General features: G+C 49.2%; 8 protein-coding genes and 1 non-coding gene across 9 annotated transcripts; 5 read left to right on the forward strand and 4 right to left on the reverse strand.

Moving 5' to 3' along the window:
- Positions 1–115: 115 nt before the first annotated feature.
- OGAPODRAFT_81271 (uncharacterized protein) lies at positions 116–9,206 on the reverse strand. Its single transcript, XM_018356503.1, has 2 exons — positions 7,506–9,206; positions 116–7,192 (listed from the first exon to the last, which is right to left on the reverse strand). Exons 1-2 carry the CDS (start codon positions 9,186–9,188, stop codon positions 149–151), a joined length of 8,727 nt encoding a protein of 2,908 aa, XP_018213434.1. The 5' UTR covers positions 9,189–9,206; the 3' UTR covers positions 116–148.
- A 636-nt stretch (positions 9,207–9,842) lies between these two features.
- OGAPODRAFT_15385 (uncharacterized protein) lies at positions 9,843–12,084 on the forward strand. The gene has a single exon (XM_018353700.1). The coding sequence runs from the start codon at positions 10,540–10,542 to the stop codon at positions 11,428–11,430; it is 891 nt and encodes a 296-aa protein (XP_018213435.1). The 5' UTR covers positions 9,843–10,539; the 3' UTR covers positions 11,431–12,084.
- OGAPODRAFT_6391 (uncharacterized protein) lies at positions 9,853–10,392 on the forward strand (the record flags this gene model as incomplete). The annotated part of the gene is made up of 1 exon (XM_018355798.1): positions 9,853–10,392. One exon carries the CDS (start codon positions 9,853–9,855, stop codon positions 10,390–10,392), a length of 540 nt encoding a protein of 179 aa, XP_018213436.1.
- Positions 12,085–12,091: 7 nt separating the features above from the next.
- OGAPODRAFT_38767 (uncharacterized protein) lies at positions 12,092–14,185 on the reverse strand (the record flags this gene model as incomplete). The annotated part of the gene is made up of 1 exon (XM_018355368.2): positions 12,092–14,185. A coding segment is annotated over one exon (2,094 nt), but the record flags the coding sequence as incomplete, so codon positions are not given.
- A 175-nt stretch (positions 14,186–14,360) lies between these two features.
- Positions 14,361–16,386, forward strand: OGAPODRAFT_97204 (uncharacterized protein; the record flags this gene model as incomplete). Its single annotated transcript, XM_018357935.1, has 1 exon — positions 14,361–16,386. The coding sequence occupies one exon, from the start codon at positions 14,361–14,363 to the stop codon at positions 15,723–15,725; it is 1,365 nt and encodes a 454-aa protein (XP_018213438.1). The 3' UTR covers positions 15,726–16,386.
- OGAPODRAFT_97207 (uncharacterized protein) lies at positions 14,380–16,631 on the reverse strand (the record flags this gene model as incomplete). The annotated part of the gene is made up of 1 exon (XM_018357936.1): positions 14,380–16,631. The coding sequence occupies one exon, from the start codon at positions 16,629–16,631 to the stop codon at positions 15,726–15,728; it is 906 nt and encodes a 301-aa protein (XP_018213439.1). The 3' UTR covers positions 14,380–15,725.
- A 698-nt stretch (positions 16,632–17,329) lies between these two features.
- OGAPODRAFT_97210 (formaldehyde dehydrogenase) lies at positions 17,330–18,507 on the forward strand (the record flags this gene model as incomplete). The annotated part of the gene is made up of 1 exon (XM_018357937.1): positions 17,330–18,507. The coding sequence occupies one exon, from the start codon at positions 17,330–17,332 to the stop codon at positions 18,470–18,472; it is 1,143 nt and encodes a 380-aa protein (XP_018213440.1). The 3' UTR covers positions 18,473–18,507.
- Positions 18,508–18,623: 116 nt separating this feature from the next.
- On the forward strand, positions 18,624–18,695 carry OGAPODRAFT_t5. The gene has a single exon. It is a non-coding gene; the product is annotated as a tRNA-His (tRNA).
- Positions 18,696–18,759: 64 nt separating this feature from the next.
- On the reverse strand, positions 18,760–23,123 carry OGAPODRAFT_15386 (uncharacterized protein). Its single transcript, XM_018353701.1, has one exon. It carries the CDS (start codon positions 23,082–23,084, stop codon positions 18,792–18,794), a length of 4,293 nt encoding a protein of 1,430 aa, XP_018213441.1. The 5' UTR covers positions 23,085–23,123; the 3' UTR covers positions 18,760–18,791.
- Positions 23,124–23,472: the final 349 nt, after the last annotated feature.

A 23,472-nucleotide genomic window follows, 5' to 3' on the forward strand; every position in this document is an offset into this window, starting at 1 on the left:
ACGGTTCATATAGTATATGGCAACGGAAAGACGGGATATCGTCTGTCTGTCGTGGCAATGTCTCCTGTATATATTTTTTGATTCAATTGTAAATTTTTCTCTGATTTTTTTTTATATACACAATCTGCCAACACAGAAGTACGGGCCATTAAGCAAACACGTTCTCCTGGCCGGCCTCCAACGCAGTCTCCGTTTTGTCAAACAGAGTGAAGTGCAGCGGCCGGTGAAGCTCGTGGTAGAAGGGAATTGGATTATCCAGTTTGAGATCAAACTCAAAGTCCTCGGTCCACGCATTTGCAATAAACGAGTAATTCCATGTATCGATGTCTGGCACCAGGAAGTATCCTTTTAATTTGTCCGTCAAAATCAGCGGCGTCTTCTTCCTGAATTCCGGCGAGTAGCCTGGAGTAACCAGCATCGATCCAAGAGCGTCCATGTGTGACTGGCCCCATTGATAGCCATCTGGAGTCAGAGAAACACTGGAGAGCGTGACGGAGCCAGGGGTGAATGCAACGTTAATGACGCTTGACATGGCGTTCCAATTAAATTGTGAGCTGAGTTTGCAATGAGTCAGCAGCTCCATGCAGTCATCGCCCTCGCTCGACTTGCCGGCAGGAACGGTATGGATCCAGCCAAGCGGCTCGAGACCCTCTAGATATGGCGAACTTGGTAGCGAGGAGGGAAGCTCCACCCGATGGTTGTCGCCAACCTGCGGAACGACAACCAGGCTAATGATCTCCTTCACCTGCGGATTGTCGGCCGGCGAGCGCCCAAACATGTACGCGGCAACCTGCGTACGCACGTCTCCCATCTTGATGAACTTGGAGAGGATGTTTTTTGGCATGACATAAGCATAGCTGTCGGTATCAGCAAAGTCGCCCGACGAAACGAAAACCTTCTTTGCACGTAAGTGGAGACTGCCGCTGGCAATGGCGCGGAGCCGCCAGTCTGCCCGCGACTCGAACTTTGCCTGTTCGTGGTTTGTGGTGGTGACTGTGGTAATTTTCTCACCATGAACATTGGTGGTTTCTGTTTTCACCGCAGTCAGCTGTGAAGCCGGCTCCGCAGTGCCCTCTATGTCTGCAACACTCTGCTGTTTGGCCGAAGGAGCACGGATGTCCTGTCCAAGAATGATGTCTCTGATCTCTGTGTCAGTGAGCGAGTTTATGTCGACGTTATATTTGGAAGCATAGTCGCTCAAAATCAGGTCTGCCAGCTGCGTTTCCACATTGCGCCACTGTTCGTCGCTGAGCGATGGCCACAAATGGTGAGGCTTGGTCTCAATAGAGGAGTCCGGGCGCAGGATCAGCTTTGTGCGCTCCTTATTTATTTCCAGACCGCGCATGATGACAACGAGTCGGTTGAACGCTGTGAACGACGAGCATGTCTTCATCCAGTCGTCGTAAATGTTGAAGAGCACCATCTGCGGCTCCTTGGCCATATTGACAATGTCCAGCAGCTTGTCGATCTTGAGAGCCGCTCCGAACGGCAGATGCAGCTCCGAGGGCCGGATTTGGATATTAGGAAAGTCCAGCATGTGCACCTCCAAAGGATCCTGGATGCCCTTTCTGGTGATGATGAGCTGTTTGGGCTGTTCTTCGCGCGGAAGCGAGCGGACCAGAGCAGCAACTTCCTCTGCAGACTTCCATTTGGACAGCTGTGTCCGTCTTTTCTGGCCCTGGAACGCAGAGCTGTGGATGATTTTGAGGAACAGCTGGCCTGTCCTAGGGTTCAGGATGAAAAGCGCTCCATTGAGACACTTGACGGCCGTATTGCCTTCAAAAGTGCTGTGTGTGACCACTCGATACACGTTGACGTCGTCCACAAAGAATTTGTTCTCGTTGTTGAACAGCTCTGCGTAATTGCTCGACGACAAAAATGCCTCCTGCGGCTGGGCCTGGTACAATTGCAGTCCTTTGCGGATTCTCTCGCGAAGAACGTACAAAGCAGGATTCATTTTCATGATGGTTTTCATGGCGTTTTGGATCAGCGGCTTCAGCTCTGGGAACCAGTTTCCGTACGCATCGTACATGTTGTACGCCAGATCAACGGCAATAAGCAATCCCGTGGGGCTTGGATACGTGCTCGTGGCATCGCTCGTGTAATCCAGGAACTTGGCTCTGGCGTACCTCGAGATATCGTGGGAGTCGTAGTCTCCGTACCTCAGCTGCACATCCAGCCAGAACTTGTCTGACTTGACGGCGTTCATCTGGTCATTTGTGTCAAACAGCAACGATGGCCGGCTGCATGGCCATTGGAAAGAGCTTGTGAGAAGAATATCGGCCGTCGACGAGTTCATCTTGTACGACTTTCTTGGATGGATGGCCATTTTCTCAACGCTGTCAATTTGCAGTTCGTCGAGCTGCGAGTCGAGCACCTGGCAAAGGTCCACGACAATACTCTCGTGAATCTTTTGCCACAAATGCGCGCGGAATATCTGAATAAGCGATATTTTCAACGTAGGAATCTTTCCATGGAGGAAAATACCAGTGAGATCCAGCTGGACCAGGAAACCAACATACACGTTTGCTCTGTTGATGGTTGGTGACCACCACAGCGTGAACCGACGGTTCGGGATTTGAGACAACCCGGAACGCTGTGCATTGGTGAGTTTCTTGAACTTGAGCGTATCCTCAAACCCAGACGCTTTCTCCCAGAAAAGACCTTCCCAGGACTCAAATCCGGTACCTTTGAACAAGGTGTGCTCCAGAATCGTTTCTATGCCACCAAGAGCCTGTATAACATCTGATCTGTACGCATTTAAATTCCACAGCTTACCGTCGTGGCGGTCGGATATCCACCAGAACGGATTGCTTCGAGACACGGAAAACTGCTTGAACTCCTTTCTGACTCTGAACCCTTTATCAATTGCCAGTGTCTGTCGGTCTTTCTGAAACAAGGTACTGATTCGCGGAATGCCACGGTCCCAGTTTTCTTCCAGGTCCTCGTAGGTGAGTCTACGCCGCTGTTGCTCGGCCTCCGCCCGTTTAATCGCAAACTCTGACCATACCCTTTGCGAGTCCAAAAACTCGTTCTCCCACGTCGTGATGTATCTGTATATTGTCGGAATGAGACGATCGTCGTCGTGGGTCAGTCCAGACCGGAAATGCGTGATTCCAGTGTCGGTCTGCTTGGACCAGCGCAAGTCGGAGGCAGGAATTAAAATATGCGAAGCACTCAACATGCCCAATCCGCCAAGCTCTTTCGGCGTGTAGAAGACGGCCGGCGGGAACCGGGACGGCATCTTGGAGTTGAGTCCAAGCTTGATCCGGGTCTGGATCCGGGTCTCGTTCTTGACGATCGCATTGAGCAGCGACTCAGTCGAAATTACAGCCTCACGGAAATAGGCAAACATGGAGAGCAGCGTCGTGTTCCATTTGCTGGCCACTTTCGTAAACGTGGCCGAGCCAGACGTCATCAGGATCTGCCGCACCCTATTATTGAATTCCTCCACAGACTCCTGCGAAACTTGCAAGTACGCCTTGGCCACGGTTTCCTTGCTAGTTTCATCGTACAGGTCCCACACCCCTTCCTTGGAGCTCGTGTCTTCCAACATGCGCTCCTTAGGAATGATCCGGACGTCGAACCCGCACATCGTGAAAAGAATATTCGCATTATCTTTGGAATACACCGATGCCAACGTATCCTCCCAGTCTATCGAAACAATCGAGTCTGGAACACGGCCCTGCATCTCCCAGAAAACGGCACGTCCCAGATGGACGTCGTGCCGCATGAGTTTCATTCGCGAGTCACGCGGCCAGCACCGCCGGTTGTTGTAGCCAACAATGTGCTCAAAGTTCGGGTCTGGGTTCTCTGCCAAAAACTCCTGGATCAGCTCGTCTGCCTCGCTTTGCGAGAAGCGGAAGAAAATATGCACCTTGTCGACGTACCGCGAATAAATTCTTATCGGCGACTTGCACTGCGTCTGGATATCTGGGAACTCCAAGAAGTCGTTTGGCCGCTGAGGCGGGCCAGCTATCTCGGACGCTCTCTCCAGCCCCAGAAGCAGAAGGTCCACAACCAGGCCGTAGTATTGAAAGATGAATGACGAGAACTGCAGGCCACGGATCAGGCCGTACTGGTTCACGTGATTCATGTCCTTAAAGGTGATTCCAACATTGTTTTTGGCAGTAAGGTAGTCCGCAATACTAGAGTCGACTATCAGTCGGAGAAGCTGGTTCAGCAGCGTAAAGTCGACTTTCTCGGCCAGCTTGTTCAAATTCGTCTGCAAAAGCACATTGCACTGGCCTTCGGAAACGTCCCAAACGTTGTGCAAATTGGCAATTCCCTGACACCACTTGTACACCAGCAGCGGCGGGATCTCGTTGTCGCTAGGCTTGACCCAATTCGGGAATAGGCCACGCTTATCTGCCTCGTACCACAGATACTGGTCGAGATAAGCGTCCACAATTTTTTCTAAAGGCTCAACGTCGTAGACAGGAACGATGTGGCTGTAGTAGTCCATCATCTCCAGAGTGACCTCTTTGAAATTACGTTGTGTCAAAATAGTTTTTTTGATGTTGGCCAAAAACTCGTGCGGATTGTCGTATGCCTGTTCAATAAGAGCGAGCTCCTCTCGTTCTTGCGAATTGAGCCGGCCCTTCGCATTGTAGGTCTCCTTCAAGTTTTCCAAGGCAAGAACAAGAATCTTGGTGTCGTGCTTGTAGTTGACCGGAGGAAATGGTATTGGAACAAACTTGCGACTCTCAAGCCAATGGACCATCGTCATATAGATTGAGACTCCTTCCTGAGGCGTCACGTATGGACCTTCCTTCTGGAAATTCTGCTGCCTTTCCTGCTCGTTTTTCACCCAGAGTCTTGTCAATCTCCCCAGATTCTTTTTGGCAACGGCCTTGTCTACAGCCGCACCAGCCTTTATCCGTTGACGGTTGTAATGTGCAACAGAGATCCAACCGTCGGCCTTTGCTTTCACATATCGCTCAATGATTTTTTTAATGGGCTCTGGCATCCCTGGAACATTCCAAGGGATGTTTGCTTTCCAGCATCTCCAGGCCTCGCTCAAATGCTGCAAGATCGCCTTGCTTTTATTTTGCTTGATTCCTTCCGGAATCATGTCCAAAATGTCGTGTAAAACGGCAGCACGCAATTCCAGGTCGTAGTAGGAGTCCACGCGCTGCTTTGTGATCGTCTTGGCCACCTCCTTGCTCTGTCTGCCCTCAAACTGACGAGCAAGTAGATTTCCCAGCCATCTCTCTAGAAGCGGAACTATTCCGCGCATAAAAAAGATCCAAACACGCCAGGCTGGCTGCCAAAATCCGCATCCCGGGCCTTTGCCGATCACAGCATTAAAGCGGTAATAAACCACATGTTTCAGGTCCTTGCACGCTCTGATCTGGTGCATCACCTTATATTTGTATCTGTAAATGCCTGTCAGCTGACCCAGATGGTTCAGCGCATAGTAGATACCGTCAGCCAACTGGAATGCATCCACGTTTCCAAGTCTATATTGCACGTGGGCATCGACAATGAGCTTGACAACTCTCAAGATCTCTCTTATCAAATGGAAAGCGTTACCAAAACGTGACTTTTTGCGCTCCTTGGTGGTCAGCGTCTTGGTAGGCTTGAGGTTGAAATTGTAGTCCAAATGCAGATACGTAAGTCCTCGACGGTGGATCATCAAATTGAGCATGTTGTATCCCTGGCGACACACCTGCAGTCCTGCCTCCACCCAGTCGATAGTGGTCTGGTGGAAAAATTTGGTATTTTTCAGCTCTTTTAGCAACTTGGCCTTCGCCTGCGTACTTGGCACAGTCTTGTGCAATTCATTGGCCACATGAGTTTTCAAAAGCCTCTGATACGAAACACGCACCTTAACCGGGACATCTCGTGGTGCATGCTGCAAATACCAGCTCTTGACCAACGCCACGTCTTCAGCCCGAACCGTACGGCCGCTGCGTTTGTTGAAGGGATACGGTGCCCACAACAGCTCTATGGCCTCGTACGTATTTTCAGGCTCTAGGTGTTGGTCCTCCATGAACGGCTGAACGTCAATTTCAAGTTCTGTGTCCTCTTCAAAATCGGTATCATGAGTTACTTCCTTCTTAGGAGTCATTGGGTTGTAATTAGATTGAAATTGGAAAGCAGGCAGTTCTGGATCCTCCTTGCGGCTGAATACAACGCTGTTGTGATGGTACCAAGCAAGCTGGACACCCCTGACCGCAGAGTTGTAAAGATGGGGAAACGCGACGCGATACTCGGACTTGATAGGGTTTCGGAAGATGATTCTGTCGAGACTGTTGAACTCATTGAAATCTTCGTGTTCAGGGTCAACGTCTTTTTGTAGCGGCTCGAACTTGGGTCCTCCAGGAAGGGCCACATTCAACGCCTTCGCTGTGAAGAAAGACTCGTTGTCGAATAAATAGTGGAAATTCGGGTCAAAAATATCGTCCACTAATGGCGTCGAAAGCCGGTATAAAGTGGCCATGATATCCAAATCTAGTCTCCAGGACCGGTAGGAAGGCCCATTAACTCGCGACCGATCACCCACCAACGGTTTTTCGTCATAAAACCAGTCGGCAACGGGCAAATCCTCGACATCCTGGAGTTCCATCTGTATGGCGTCCAACGGCTCCAGGTCCTCGATATTCTCGCTAAAATTTATTGGTGGCTCTTCGTCGTCAAATACAGGAAACTTGATCCGCTTGAAATGTCGTCTGTCCTTCTTTTCACGACGCATCTGTAACCACATCGTAGCCCATTGTGCAATATAAACAGGCTCAATCACGCGCGGGATCTCGTCCACAAAAGTAATAGCTCCACTCTGGTGATATATAACTCGCACCTCTTTCACTGCCTCCCAAGGCTGGGGCATGTTTTCCAGTAGCTTGAGAACTGCATGAGGCATATATTTCAAAGAGCCCAGTATGGATCTCTTTTCTTGAGAGAACTTCTTTGACGACAAATCTCCCTGGTCATTGAGAATCTTTCGCAGATGCTCCTTAGGCATTTCAATCTTGCGCGTTTGAACAACGCCGTGCGATTTTAGGGTACTTTCCCTAAACCGCCGTTTTTGCAGTTGTAACCAGCTACGGGCTCTAGTCTCCAATTCCTTTTCACGAGGCTCTTTCTTTGAGGAATTTATAGCTCCTGGGACACCTGGAGGTGGAGGCGGCAGCGTCCTTGTAGTTTTTAGGCCAGGCGGAGGCGGAGGGACCTTAGTACCATTCTTGGGCTTTTTGGCAGGTGGCGCTCCTGAACCCCCTCTCGAAAGTCCTGGAGGCGGTCCAGTGGGAGGTGGAGGATATACCACCTTCTTGTTTTCAGATGACTTTTCGTCCGTCCGTTTTGGAGGTTTCGGTGGCGGTTTAGGCGGCATAACAAAACGGCAAAATATCGGAAACTTTTGATATGAAAAATAATACAAAAAAATAATACAAAAATAAAATTAAAAAAATATTATTATGCACAGCCAGAGACGTAGGTGGTGGGTATATATAATTAAGGGAGCGAAGGTAGAGCCATCATCCGTTCCTATTCAGATTGACTCGAGCTTCTCTTGCAATGGATCTGGCTTCCTCTATTTCATGAGAAGTACCGTGTGTCATTTCGGATGCATAGTCATAAGCAGCCTGCCAATTTTGATGGTGCAGTTCGTATCTTGCTAGCCAAAGGCGAGCCTTGGTAGTTTCTGTGGTGACTCCCTCGTTGACTTCTTCGTCCAAGCAAAGTTTCATGTACACAGCAGCATTCTGATCGTCTTTGATGGACTGGTACAGGGTTGCCAATTTGTAAAATATCACAGGGTCGTACTCGCTCGACACAGATAGGGCTTTCTTATACGCCTTGATTGAATCCTCGTACTCGCCCAATTTTTCGCTGCAGTTGCCAACCGCTTGCCACATCCGCTTATCAAGAGGTTTGAGTGCACATGCTCGTTGGTAGTAGTAAAGACTGTACAAATGCATATCCAGCACCTCGTATGCCTGGCCAAGACCGTACCAAGCACGAAAATCTTTGTTATTTGTGTCCACGGCACGTCTATAGCTCTCTATGGCTGCGTGGGAGTTCTTAAGCTCAACAAATTCGTGGCCCATGAGAGTCCAGGCACTGAGACAGTTTCTGTTCAGCGCCAAAGCTCTCTTATAGTACATGATGGCTTTTTGGTGATCAAACTTGAGCGAGTAGTAATTGGCAAGAATGCAACATGTCTCAGGTCTAAAATTGTCGATCTGAGACGCAAACTGAGCTAAAAACGCCAGCTTGGATTTTTTTTCCATCACGTACAAAATGTTGGAGTATGTGTCCATGTCGTCTAGTCTGAGCGGATCATTTTCCAGAACATCATCGAATATGTTCTCAGCAGCGACATAGTCAAGAGCATTATAGGAAATGAGGGCTTTTTGGATCTTCAGGTAGCTAAATTTAGGGAAAATGTCTAGCAAATAAGACAGGTCTTCATAAAGCTCATTGAACTGCTGGAAAAATTCCTGGCTGATGGTGATCTTGAAAAAGCGCAGCATTACGTGGTACAGCCTGTTGTTCATGAATTTGGCATTCTTGGAGAATTTATTAAGCACGTTCAACGCCTCTCCAAAACTCGCAAGGTTGGCAATAAGCTCAGACCAGCAGGACCAGTTGAAAGGATAAATAGTGAGAGACTTGTAGAAACATTCCTGGGCTGCTGCGTTGTCCTTCAACTTGGCTGCAACAAGTCCATTGAGGAAAAGTAAAAAAGGGTCTTCCAATTGCCCCCTTGTGCTTTGCTTACCGTAATTTTCCAGTTCCTTTGATATCTCCGTCAATTTTTGGTTTTGAACCTTCCCGTCCTGCTGCCCTAACACCCCTCCAGTTTCGTCATACTTGGTCTTCTCCCCGCTTAAATACAGGGCATAGAGTTTCAAAAATAAACCCCGGGGGCTGGTACAGTCTTTCAGCACATGAGCACAGCGATCAAACTCCTTAAAACTAAAATATGACGCCGCCATCAGTAGTTTGTCCTGCTCAGTGAACTCTAGAAACTCCTCCTGAGAGTGTTGAGGGAGAAACGAGAAGGGGGGCCTTTGTTGTGATTGTTGAAACACGGCCACTTTCTGCTCGTTTGTGAGTGGACACAAGCCGTTGAGGGCCTCGCTCGACCATTTGGCACCATGGTACAGATGAAGCGACTGCAAGACTTTGGAACTCTCGATGAGCGCGAATCGGAGCTGTAGTTGTTGATCAAAATCCATAAACAAAAGTGAGAAAATTAGTTACTGGTGTAGAGGTGCGGTGGATGTCTGTGGAAACAACGATCCGAGTTTGTTAGTGCAGCGGGTGCAGCCAGGTCAAGAGCCAGTTTTTTCTTTACCCGAGCCAACAATTAGTCTCGGAAGTATTGCGTAAAAGAATTCCACCTTTGCAGGGGTCACGAAAGGTCTAGACAATCACCGCATCCCACATGGGGGAAGTGGGCCGCCACCGGAATTCATCTTGCAGCGCTCACTTTTACCCGTTCTTGGGTCACAGCAATGAATAATGGGTGTGTTGGTTCCATTGATGGGGCTAGGCAGCTGGTATCAGCTGTATCCCTGGGGTAAGGAGCACAGATGGGCACCCAGGCGGTTTGGAGCAAGCGATAGCAGCCCCAGAGAGTCGATATAATTGTTGCACTGCCCCGTATGCATTATGCAACGCCTGAAAACAATAACAAATGATGCTCCCAGGTTCAGAAAAATGTGGTCTCATTTTCCCAATTGGCATTTTTGACGCACAATATTGGTGCTGATTCTGCATATGTCGCGTGTGCGCCGGCAGGTAGACTAAGCTCAGAGCCCATTCAACAGCCAGCCCCATATTCTATAAAAAGGCATCCTGCGCCGCTAACAAACCCAAGCTCTCGGGATGTCGCAAGTTATGCCAGAGTTCACTTGGATGGACGATTTCCAGTACGATTTTGAGTCGCACCGGAACTCGCTGAGCAGTGTCGGAAGCTATGAACCTGACATGTTCGAAGTTCCAGATGTGATGGACGTGGCTCCTTCCTCTTCGCCTACCACCTCGCCCGAAGAGGAGACGCCAGAGCTCGCTACCACAACAAAGACCCGTCGTCGCAGAAAAAGCACTACTGGCCGGTCGAAAAAGCCGATGACAGTAACACAGCGGAAGGCCCATAATAAAATCGAGCGCAAGTACCGACTCAACATCAATTCTAAGATCGCAAATTTACAGAAACTGGTTCCCTGGATGAGCAACGAGATCGTTGCTTTTGAGATTGACGCCGCGGGTCCGGACCATCTCCAAAGCCATGCGCTCGGTGGGAGGAAACTGAACAAATCGATGATTCTCGACATAGTCACCAAATACATTGAGCACCTTAAATCCGACAACGAATTCCTCAGGAAGCGGGTTTCCGAGCTAGAAGGACACAACACAGACACTGATAACAACACATAGCTAATATCGAGCTGCCTGAGGAGGATACTACCACACCTGACACCTCGTATATAAAACTTATTTTAAGACACACACACATTCATAATATTTGATACCATTCTCAGACATTGTACATCCGGACACCAATAACCACCATTTTATTTCTAGATGGAATCAAGCAAAACGAAGTTTGGAAGTTTGACTTACATCCGGAAGCCCAGGAAGCTTAGTTCGCGGGTCCCGTACGAGGATACGTTGCTGGGGCCGTCGCCCGGTGCTTCGAAACCCCGTCGAAAGTCCAAACGCGATGTTTACATCGCGTGTGGCGACGTTCCGCCCTCCAAGCGACCACATACAAATTCTGCCGATGAGTTGCTCAAAGACTTTGACATCTCCCGCATAAAACAAGACACAGACAAGCTGCTGAACCAGCTCGATAGCATCAAAAAACCAGACAAGGACGAGTCCAAGTATATCAACAAGCTCTTATCCAAAGCGGACAGGGCAGAAACGGATGAAGTGGTTGCTGTTACCGAGACCCAGGGGCCGATGAAACACATTTATGACGACAAGGAGGCTACAGAGCGAACGTCAAAGAAGTACAGATCGTTCCATCCTAAAATCTACACCAAAAACGAGCTGTTGGAGGCCACCGAAAAACTGCTCACTGTGGCTAGGGATATTTTAAATGGGAAGACGGCCTCATATTTTTACGAGATTGCACGGGAATATGCAGAGTCTTCGCCTCGTTTGTTTGTGACAGATTCCGAAATAATAAACTTGCCGAAACAGAGGTACCACGGGTATATTGGGTGTATGCGCGCGGACGCGATAACGCAGCATTTGCTAAGCCAATTGGACCAGCTCCTGACAGATAAGAAGGCGAACAAGGTGCTGCAATTTTGGGGTCGGAGTTATTTCACGCGATTTGTGCTCACGCCAGAGATCATTGCACGTATCGTAAAACAGGACGAGCAGGTCGATCTGGACAAAGCGTACGACCTTATGGAATCCACCGCAGATTATGGGCTTTACATCATGGATCAGAAGGAAATTTGATAAGCTCCGGACTGTTGCATAAGCCGTTACGTCATGGCTGGTGGGAGGTGGCACGATCTGAAAATTTTTATCGTCGGCAATACCTCCAGTCTTATTAGACCTGTGAAGGAGTTTCGTGAGATGTCTGTGGTGTTCCCAAGAACGTGTTACAAGTGTGGACAGGTCGGTCATTTTGCCGACGCTTGTCAAGAGACCGAGCGGTTGTGCTACAACTGCAAGCAGCCAGGCCATGAGTCTGGAGAATGCCCGGAACCAAAACAGACCACGCAAAAGCAGTGCTACAACTGCAAGCAGACCGGTCATGTGCAGAGCGAGTGCTCCGAACCAGTGAGACCGGTTTCCAAGTGCTACAACTGTGGCAAAATCGGTCATTTGGCCAAAGGCTGTTCTGCTGCTAGGGGCGGGCCAAAGGTCACGTGCCACAAATGTGGTGGCCTGAACCACTTTGCTAGGGACTGTCAGTCCGGCGTGGTCAAGTGCTACGCCTGCGGAAAGACGGGTCACATCTCTAAAGAGTGCACCTCTGCCAGCGGCGGTTCCAACTTCAACACCAAAACCTGTTACAAATGTGGAGAGTCCGGCCACATTTCCAAGTTCTGCGAGATGGACTCGGAGTAAAGTATCTAGTGGTTATAAGTGGTTATAATTATAACGCAAGAAATCACAACCTTCTGTAAATGCTATCGGCTACCAGCGTGACATCTTTCATCGGCTCAAAGTCGTGAACGCGCACAATGTCTGCGCCGTTCGCAATGCATGCCGACACTGCTGCCGCAGTTCCGAAAGCCCGGTCTTTTGGTGGCTTGCCTGTGATCTTGCCAATAAACTGCTTACGTGAAGGCCCCATCAGCACGGCCATGTCGTCAAACGAGACGTACTCTCCACTTTCCAGCGACAATTGGCGGTAGTGTTTGAGTTTCTGCAGGTCTCTGATTAATTCCAGGCTCTGTTCCGCCTTCTTTGCAAACCCGAGCCCAGGATCGACAATCACCTGCCACCGCCGGACTCCAGCTTCCTGCAATTTTTCGAAAGCAATCCCAAGTTCTCGGCACACACCGCCCATGACAGCATTGTAATCGGAAAACTGCTTGATTCCCCCGGCCGCAACCTCGTCGTAGTTGGAAAGCGTGTTCATCGTCGCGATATTCCCGCGCGTGTGGCCCAGCACATAACCGACACCTGACTGCGCCACAGACTCGTACATTTTATCGTCAAAAAGCCCGCCACTCACATCGTTGATAATATCTGCGCCGAGTCGCACACTAGCGCGGGCAACTTCCGCTCTGTAGGTATCAACGCTCAACACGAGCTCTGGAAACTGTTTCCTGATCTGCTCCAGCACAGGAAGTACTCTGTCGAGCTCCTCAGCCTCAGAAACCTGCTCCGAGCCCGGCCGAGTTGAGCATCCGCCCAGATCGACAATGTCGACGCCAGCAGCCACCATCTGCTCCACACGGGAAATCGCATGCTCTATCTGCAGATTGGCGGCTGCGCCGTCGCTGAACGAGTCCGGCGTCACGTTCAAAATGCTCATCAGCAGCGTCCTGCTGCCATACGGCAACATCCGTGCACCAGACAGAGGAATTACTGGTTGCAGGTCGTCTGCTTTGGTCGTCTTGCGCAGCTGGTGCCAGTGGTTGTGGATCGGCTCCGCGGTCACTGGGTGTATCATGTCTGGCGGTACGAGCTGGCATAATGGCGCAAGCACAAACGGCCGCTCCAGCATGCTCATGTGAGGGATGATGAGGTTTGGCGAGTTGTAGATTGCCTCGTCGTAGAGAATAATGTCGAGGTCGATTGAACGTGGGCCATTGTCAAAATGTTTGACCCTGCCCAGCACCTGGTATTCTATTTCTTTGATCTGGTTCAGGAGGTCCTGAGGCTGCAATTCGGTTTCCACTTTAATAGAGCCATTGACGAAATCGGGTTGATTTGAATAGTACATTGGAGCAGAGCGGAAGAGCGACGACGTGGCCTTGACTTTTATGTTTCTCTTTGCCAGCTCGTCGAGAGCGATGTTGATGTTGGTCAGTTGTGAGCCCTGGTTCGAGCCAACAGCCAAGTACACGATATGTTTCCCGTCCCTGACGGTGGTTGCTTTGCTGAGATTAGGAACGTATTCCGACGACGGAAAGTCTACAAGTGGCTGAGACTCCATTTCGGCCCTCGATCTGGTCACAGAAACACCGACGCCATCGGTTTCGTCGATAGCCTTTGGTTTCAGCACAGACACTTTGCAACCAAAGGCACTTTCGGTTGTTTGGAACGCCAGCTTAGCCACGTTCAACACGAGCGCCTCGACGGTTTTGAATTGGGACTTGGAAACGTAGTTTTTTGTGCTTGACACAATCTTGTCGATAGAAAACTCGCCCGCCACTTCCAGTACAAGGTTCAGCACCACCGGCTGTTGTGCCAGTCTCTCCTCCTTAAACACTCCAATGATGGTGTTGACGCCGAGATTGTCCAGTTTGAGAGTGATCTTCGGCCCGCTTGACTTGTCCCGGCTCATTTCGACGATTACGTCGCAGTCCTGGTGATCCATATCAAATGTCAGTGTAGCACGCGTGCAATTAGTGCTGAAAAGCACTTCGTTGAAAATGCCTTCTCCAAGCTGCAGAAGCGACCGGAAGCTGCTACGGCTGTGTTTCTTCTCAAATGAACGGAGATCACGGCTCAAAACGGCATAGTTGATGGAGTACCGCAGATCGTCGTCAGTACTGGCCTGGCCGAAGTCTGTGGTCAGGTCCGTCGACAGGCTGAGCGGCGTCTGGAGCCCGTTGATGAGGCCGCAGTACCGTAGGTTTTTAATCGAGACGGTGTCACCGGTGGAAATTCGCCGCATAAACGGCAACCTCTGCGATCTCACCAGAGCACTGAACATTAATATTTTATTATTTTTTATGTCTTTTTTTTATTTTTTTATATTTCCCATGTCTCTTCGTTTCCTGTCAACTGCACGGACGCAATTGGCCGATATTGTGATTATTGGCGGTGGTCCCGCAGGACTCACGCTCGCAGCGGCTGTTAAAAATTCGCCCATCTTGTCGTCGCTCAATTGCAGGCTCGTGGAAGGAGGGAACCTTATCGGACCACTCAAGAGCTTTCACGAGCGCCCGCCCTCCAACTTCACCAACAGGGTTGTTTCGCTCACGCCTGCCACAATCTCCTATTTGTCAGACATTGGTGTCTGGAAACATATCAAAGAGGGCCGTGTCGAGAGCTACGACAACATTGTTGCATGGGACGGGGTCTCGGGAGCCCAGATCGACTTCGACGGCCCATCGCTGGCCACCATGTGTGAGACTCTCAATCTCCAGTCTGCATTGCTGGCACGGATTGAGGAATTGAACGAGGAAACGGCCATTATGGACAACACCAAGGTCGAGAACATCACAAGCGACGAGATTAATGGATGGCCTGTGTTGCAGCTGTCCAGCGGCGAGTCCCTCAAAGCACGGCTTCTTGTCGGTTGCGACGGCTACAACTCGCCAGTGCGGAAATTTGCGCAGATTGAGAGCCGTGGCTGGCCGTATAACCGGTGGGGTATAGTTGCTACTCTCAAATTTAAAGACGGTGAGTTCAGACACCCTACAGGGTGGCAGAGATTTTTGCCAAGCGGTCCTGTGGCGCTGCTGCCGCTCCCAGACAACTGGACAAGCTTGGTGTGGTCGACGACACCAGAATACGCCGACATTTTGCTGAAGCTGGACGATGACGCGTTTCTGGCCATGGTGAATGCTGCCGTGAAGCTGCCGGTCGAGGAGCTCGGGGTTTTGTACAAAATGGCTCACGAGGACCCTGAAAACCTTGTCGGCGAGATCACTTGGAGACTGAACGTTTTCAATGAAAAGTTGCGGCCACAAGAGACGGAGAAGTACCCCTTGGAGCTCGACACGATTGTGGCCAAGTCGCGCGCCAAGTTCCCGCTCAAAATGAGCCATGCAGATAACTACGTCGAGGAGCGTGTAGCGCTTGTTGGAGACGCCGCGCACACGACCCATCCGCTTGCCGGGCAGGGTCTGAACATGGGTCAGGCGGACGTGAAGAGTCTGGTGGCAGTGCTGGAAAAATCGATGGAACGCGGGCTAGACATTGGCACCAAATTGGCCCTAGAGCCGTATTTCAGCGAGCGGTACCCCGCCAACCACGTTCTTCTCGGCATCGTGGACAAGCTGCACAAGATATACTCTACAGACATTGCTCCTATTGTGATGGCGCGGTCATTCGGCGTGAACGTACTCAACAACGTGCCGTTTGTCAAAGACTACATGGTGAGCAAGATGGGCGAGAAGTGACTATATAAAATCGTCTCTGTTTCGTTTGCGTTTCGTGCTCTGCGAAAAGTCGACATGCACTTTTCTATCGTCAATAATTACACCTTCCATTTTCTTGTATGCCCGTTCAACAGCAGATTTGTTTGTGAACTCAATAAACCCGTAGCACAGCGAATGGCCGGTACGTCTGTCTCTAATGATTTCAACCGACGTTATTTCCCCAAAGCGCTGGAAAATCAGGCGGAGGTCGTCCTCTGCTGTGACCGGATTGAGCTTGCAAATAAATAGCACTTTCTCGCTAGGTTGGATTTTCGCTGACGGTAGATCGCCCAGCACTTCCAGCGTGAGGGCGTGCGACTCGGCCTTGATGTCTTCCAGTGCGCTTTGGTCCAGCAAGAGTCTGAAAGAGTCGATTTGTTTCTGCGTCGGGTACGGACTAGGAGGAGATTCGATAGGGAGTGAGAACGGGTCATCCAGAACAAAAGTGTGCAGAATCCGAATGTCCTTCAGCGGACGGCCGGTCTCGTCGAGCACGCAGTCGTTGATATACTCCAGCGTGGTAAAACCCTCACCGATGGTTCCAAAGACATGGCCGGAGATGTCCGTCACAGGGCCAAGGCAGATGGAGAATTGCGGGCTGAACTCGTTTCCTTTGGAAGTGAAGAACACCTGGCCAAGTTTTTCGGGGCTGAGATGAGATGACGGCGTATAATTCATGTCATTGTCTGGCTGCGGAGCAGAAAGGGGGTCTGGAAAGCACGGGTTTCCAGAGTCGACAGCGAAGTTTTTTCGCACGTTCACAAAAGGCGAGTAGTGGTAGAACTTGCTCAGGCAGAGCGCAATGAACGTTCTGGACTCGTTGGGAGCGCTGTCTACGAAAAGATCGATCACCAGATTGCCAGCATTGGTCTCCAAAAGTACGCTCATTAATAATGTTGTAAACTTTTAAAAATACACACCCAACACCGTGGTCGAAAATTACCGAGTCCCCACCACCTTCGGGACAGTCGAGCCAGACGCACGTTTTTGTAGTGTCTCGACGTGCAAGTTCTCTCAGGTCGTCTTGCTTGAGCAAGAAAGCAAGTTTCGGGGTTTGGGGGTGTTCTTCTGCTCGGCCAAACCAAGCTGCTCTTGACACATTCTTCACGCTGCCGACTGATTTGTCAGGCACCCCGAGCGGGCCAAGGATACACAACTATTCAAGCTTCACTGACCAATTGTATGGTACTTTTGACTGGTTTCTCTTCAAATTAAACCTGCATGCTACAGAAATCCACATATAGTATCATGTTCGCTACTCCGAAAAATTGCGCATGATAAATTCACCAGAACCGAAGGGTGCAATGAACACTTATTTAGTCGCCCCGTGTCACTCGTTGCGGTTGTCCACCAATCAGCATGCCTGGGGGACCATCAATCGTGCGTAGGAAGGCAAAGATGTGTTGCCGGATGTCTAAATATGCACCAAAAGCAGGGTCGATCGACCGTTGGGGATCTAATTTCGAGAATTGGCAAATGATAATAGCTCTCTTATTAATTCCCGATTAGGCATGCAGGAGCCTTCTGTATCAAAAATTCGGAGATTATTTAAGAAACTGAATTCGCCTAACATTTACCAGAGCAAAATGTCTACTGTCGGAAAAACAATCACATGTAAAGCCGCTGTTGCCTGGGAGGCAGGCAAGGACCTCACCATCGAAACCATCGAGGTTGCACCCCCAAAGGCCCATGAGGTCAGAGTCAAGATTGCCTACACCGGTGTGTGTCACACGGACGGATACACCTTATCAGGAAACGATCCAGAGGGCCAATTCCCCGTCATTTTCGGACACGAGGGTGCCGGCGTTGTCGAGTCGGTTGGTGAAGGCGTGACCAGTGTGAAAGTGGGAGATCACGTTGTTTGTTTGTACACTCCGGAATGCAGAGAGTGCAAGTTCTGCAAGTCGGGCAAAACCAACCTTTGTGGCAAAATCAGAGCAACCCAAGGCAAGGGTGTGATGCCGGACGGAACCTCGAGGTTCACTTGCAAGGGTAAGACTCTGTTGCATTACATGGGCTGCTCCACCTTCTCCCAGTACACTGTTTTGGCCGACATCTCTGTCGTGGCTGTTGATCCAAAGGCTCCTATGGACAGAACCTGTCTGTTGGGCTGTGGTATTACTACTGGTTACGGTGCCGCCATTAACACGGCCAAAATCTCCGAGGGTGACAACATTGGCGTGTTTGGTGCTGGATGTATTGGTCTATCTGTGATTCAGGGAGCCGTGAAGAAAAAGGCAGGCAAGATCATCGTGATCGACGTCAACGACGCCAAAAAGGACTGGGCTTTCAAGTTTGGTGCTACGGACTTTGTCAACCCTACCAAGCTCCCAGAAGGCCAGTCGATCGTGGACAAACTGATCGAGATGACCGACGGAGGTTGCGACTTCACTTTCGACTGTACTGGTAATGTTCAAGTGATGAGAAACGCTCTCGAGGCCTGCCATAAGGGATGGGGAGAGTCCATCATCATTGGTGTCGCGCCTGCCGGCAAGGAGATCTCTACTAGACCGTTCCAATTGGTCACCGGTAGAGTCTGGAGGGGATGTGCATTTGGAGGTATCAAGGGAAGAACCCAGATGCCTGATCTTGTGCAAGACTACATGGACGGCGAGATCAAGGTTGACGAGTTCATCACCCACAGACACCCATTGAATGATATAAACCAAGCTTTCCATGACATGCACAAGGGAGACTGCATCCGTGCTGTGGTTACTATGGATGAGTAATTTATAGATGAATGCAGATACGAGGAGATGATCAGTGCAAGGAGGTGATGTAGTGGTTGGAATGGAAGACAGCGGTAGAAATTCCAAGCTATCTGCGGTCAAGTCGTTTATCTCTACTTGTTGGAGCGTGGCATCACAACTACCATAATAAGCCGTTCTAGTATAGTGGTTAGTACTCTTGTTTGTGGCACAAGCGACCCAGGTTCGATTCCTGGGGACGGCATAATTTTTTCTAATGTGTTTTTTCCTTATGTATCACTAACAAAAACTCTTACATGAAACCTGTATCGTAGATAAATAGTATAACTTATATATAAAACTATTTCTTACCAAATTTAAATGCAGGCAATTTCCACTTGCGCACTCTCAACACGTAGTACATGGACAACATCGCAAACAGATTAAAGCCAATGTAAACGCAGAAAAAGCCGATGTTTCTCCATCTGTGGCTGTACTTCATTCCCACGGTATCCATCCATTGGTCACCGACTTTGTACATGCAGACACCGCAATTAGAGGTGGCATCTGGGTTTTCCACGTATCCGGAATAGTTCTCAAAGTACTGAGCGAGGTAACTTCCGCATGTCTCACCTTCAGGTGGATCAAGGTAATTAAGCTCTTTCTCTGCACAATGGACAGGTCTATCGTGCAGTAGAATTCCGACAAAGTTTTCAACCATGTAGGTGAATGGCGACACTCTCCACATAAAGTGCCAAAATCCTGGCATAAGATTTGGATTTTGCACCACACCACAGAAGGAAATGATGAAGTTGAACACCAAACCAATCAGCACGTTGGCAGAAGGCAGGTCTGGAGATGCGTAAACAACAGCCAATGCCAACGACACATAGTAGAGCTGGAAAAAGATAGACTGGCAAAACCACCACAGTCCGGCTCTTGACGCCTCGTTGTCAAGCTGGATAGGGAAATACCAGCAAATGAAGTAGATGGTACCAAAAATTATGGAGTATGGCAGCTCCACAAGGTATTGAGAAAGCAACAGACAGGACCAGTGGAAAGTGTTGGACTTCGACTCTCTGACCTCGAACAACTCTCTAGATTTGATGGCTCTCTCTTGGATCTGGTTAGTCAACGGTGCACAAACCACAATGGCCATGAAACATGCAAACATGAGGTTCTGCATACCAATCGAGGTATGTTTGACGTTCCAGAAAGAAAATCCAACGAGCAGACCGGCAAGAAGCATCAACATAAACTTGGACATCACATAGTCGATGTCTCTATAAAACTGTAACCATGTTCTCACCAGCACGTTCTTGAATTGCGTCGTGTAAGGAACAGCAAAACGAGATTGCAAGTGAGACTGGTCTGACGATTGCATGCCCTTGGTGTCGTTGATCAGTTTCTCCACATCAGCGCATGTCTTCTCGTACAGGCTGCTGTTTTTCCAAATCTCGTACCAGTCTTCGTCAATCACAGCGGTGGCACCAGCTCCAATAACTTCCAAAATGTACTCTGCAGGATTTTCGCTGGGACCGCATTTTCTGGCACCATTTGACTCAAAGTAGTCTAACAAAGTGCGCGAGTTAGGTCCAATGTCGCCAAAGTAAACGGTCTGGCCTCCTCTCTTCAAAAGAAGCAGACGGTCAAACTGTTCAAACAAAGTGGCCGAAGGCTGGTGAATGGTACACAGAATAGCCTGGCCAGCAGCAGCAAGCGACCTCAAGACTTGAACAATGGCCCACGAAGACTGGGAGTCCAGTCCGGAGGTAGGCTCATCCAGGAACAACAGCAACGAAGGCTTGGCAACCAGCTCGGTAGCAATCGACAGCTTCTTACGTTGCTCGACATTCAGGCCGTAACCAACCTCCCCAGCAATGGAATCGGCGTACTCTTCCATATTCAAGATATTTAAGATCTTGTCGACATAGGCAATTTTCTCTTCGTCTGGAACATCGGCTGGTCTTCTCAATCTGGCCGCAAAAATCAACGACTCACGAACAGTCAGCTCTGCGATATGAAGATCTTGTTGCTGGACATAACCAGTTCTTCTCTCAAATGAGTTGTCGATTGGCTTGCCATTGATCAACATGTCACCGTTGACGACACCAACATCGGTTCTTCTGGATAAAACATTAAGCAGTGTCGTCTTGCCTGCGCCGGACTCGCCCATCAACGCAGTCAGTGTACCAGGGAGGACGTACCCCTGCACATCCTCCAAAAGCTTACGGTCCTTTCCATCATAAGGAACGACGTAATTAACATTCCGCCACATGAAAATATCACTTGAACCAAGTTTTTCGCCTGTCGTATCTGCAGTAGAGTGTTGAGCCTCATCAATTTCGCTCTTAGTATCAGTATGAGAACCTCCTGCGCTCTCCTCGTCGCTCTTTGGACGTGCCTGGCCAGTAGCCTCCAAAAGAGAGTCTGGCAACTTAGCTCCTTTCACGAATAAGAGCTGGTCAGAACTTGGAACCATTGGATTGTATGCCTCGACAATGAGCATGTTTATGGCCAGGAAGCCAACGACAAATGCAATCAAAATTCCAAAGTTTCTCCAACAATGTGAGAAGGTGTACTGGAAGCTGTAGCTGAGGTAAATATCTCCCGAAACGTAGTCACCGGAACCATAAAGAGCCTTGGAAGCACTAGCTCCTGTAAACGCACACACCCTATTATCTGGGCTGATGTTCTCATAGCCAGGGCCTCTTGGAATGATCTGAGAAGGTGCACAAGGCATCTTGCGGCCCCTAAACTCCAAAGTGATGAGGGCTTCAAACCCGTACAAAATTGGATTTATGTACGAAAACCACTTGAACCACCAGTACATCGAAGGACGCTGAATCATATAGGAGCTGTACAGAATGGTGGACATCATGATGATACCCACAAATCCATTGGCCGCAGAAAGTGTTGGGGATAGAGAGGCAATCAGGATAAACAGACAATTCACCGCCAGAACAGCAACGTTGACGAACAGGATAAATGCAAAGAACGGACCGGCTTCTCTTTTCATGTTAGACAAGAAGTAGAGAATTAGCGAGAACACCACAATGGCAACAGCTCTCACAGGGGTCTGGGTGAGGAAACTCGAAACTAGATCAGCAGACGGGTGGAAGAATGAATATCCTCGCTGTTTGTTGGTGATTGGCTTGTTTTCAAAGAAGGCAGCAATTTCGGCCAAACTCATGATACAGAAATAGAGGAAAGCAAAGAAAATCACACCTCCTCTAGGGAACGAGCCAATGGTGGAAGATGGGGTATTATAATAAAGCGAGCCCACAATTAAAGCCTGGATCGTGGCAGCAATTATTAGAGTGGCCGTGTAAGCGCTGTTGTTGACAATGTTGTGAAATCCTCTCATGGTACACAGCTTGAGTTGCTCAAAGTAATTCACCACGTATTTGGATTTGGAACTTGTGAGTTTCTGCTTCTCAAGAGCGTGAACGGCATGGAAGTTATCATAAGTTGCAGCAGGGTTGTATGTGGCCTTTTTCTCAGTAATCTTTTTCATCAGAGCTTCAAACTCCGGAGAAGAGAGCCAGCGGGCCTCAAATTCTTCTGCGTTTCTTGGCGCCTTGTGTTCAAAGCCGGGAGCAACTTTTCTGGCAAGCGGATCGGTAACCGAAGTTAGGTATTCAGCACTGGTTTCTCTGGCACCCTTGACAAATCCAAGTCTCTGGAAGTAGTCAACTGCCTCCTTGATAGGACCAAAATAGATTTGTCTTCCGTAATACAAAACAGTGACGTTGTCGAACAATTGGTAGATGTTTTCGGAGGCCTGGTAGATAGTCACAATGGAAGTCGATTGGGTAATATTGGTCATGGTACGGAGAGATTCAACGAACTCCAAAGCAGTGGAGGCGTCCAAACCTCTAGTTGCGTTATCGAAACAGTAAACAGATGCACGAGTAGCCATGGCTTCAGCAATAGAGACACGCTTTCTCTGTCCTCCGGAAATACCTCTAACAAAATCGTTACCCACAAGCGTCTTTTCCACATGCTTCAAACCGTATAAGGTCAAATAAAGGTCCTTGATGGTTCTGATATACTCAGACCGAGATAGATTATCGATTCTGACCTTTGGGGTCTTGCATCCAATTGCAAAATTCATAGTCTGCTCCACAGTCAAATAAGGATAGTGGACATCCAGCTCTGGATTATAGATAACCTGGTTCTTGAAAGACTTCATCATATCCTTTTGGGAAATGCCATTATAAATAACCTCCCCTGAGGTACCAACATAAGTCTGAGTCTCCCCGGCAAGCGCCTTCAAAAGTGACGAACATCCACTTCCCGGCCTACCCAAAGCAAGCGTCATCGTGCCTGCTTCGCAGATTCCGTTGAATTTCTGGAGAATCTTTCTTGTTTTCTCAAGCTTGTTGAAATCTGCTTGCTGCTGCTTTTTGCTGGAAAACTTGTCGGCAAGCTTCAGAATAGGGCCAAAAAATATGTCGCCAGCAGTAGGCACAATAGAGACAGTGGTGTTCTTACCCACAACCTCCAGGTCCTCGAAAATGAGATCGGTAGTTCGGCCCCCAATGCCCTGTTCGTTGGACCTTCCCTTCATGTACTCGAGAATGCGCTTGAGGTCGAAGTCATTGGGGTCAATTTCAAGCTTTTCCATTTGTTTAGCGTTCATCCTTGACATTGTGCGCGACAAGGTGGACAAACGGGTCAAAACATCGCCCTGCTGCCCTTGTCCGGAGGACTGGTGAGTAATGGAACGGTGCAACTCAGCAATATCTCTCGCTTCGTCATCAATCTCAAAGGGTCTCACAGAATCGACGGTCTCGCCAGATGGGCCGCGCTCCATTTCGACAGACATGGAGAGTAGCAGACGAATGGTACAAAAAAATGGTCTAAAAGAAGTGTTATTTATTGCTTACGAGTTATGGACGTGCGCCAACCATGGAAGATGTGGATTATTAATTTCAACAATAAGGGTGCAGTCAATTTCTATCAAAAGTTCGGATATAATGCTCATTACTAATAATTGCCGAGACCCGAAGCGCTCCAGATTTGGCTTCCGGAATTAA

This window comes from Ogataea polymorpha (assembly GCF_001664045.1).
Source record: "Ogataea polymorpha strain NCYC 495 leu1.1 chromosome Unknown OGAPOscaffold_1, whole genome shotgun sequence".
Lineage (NCBI taxonomy): Eukaryota > Fungi > Ascomycota > Pichiomycetes > Pichiales > Pichiaceae > Ogataea > Ogataea polymorpha.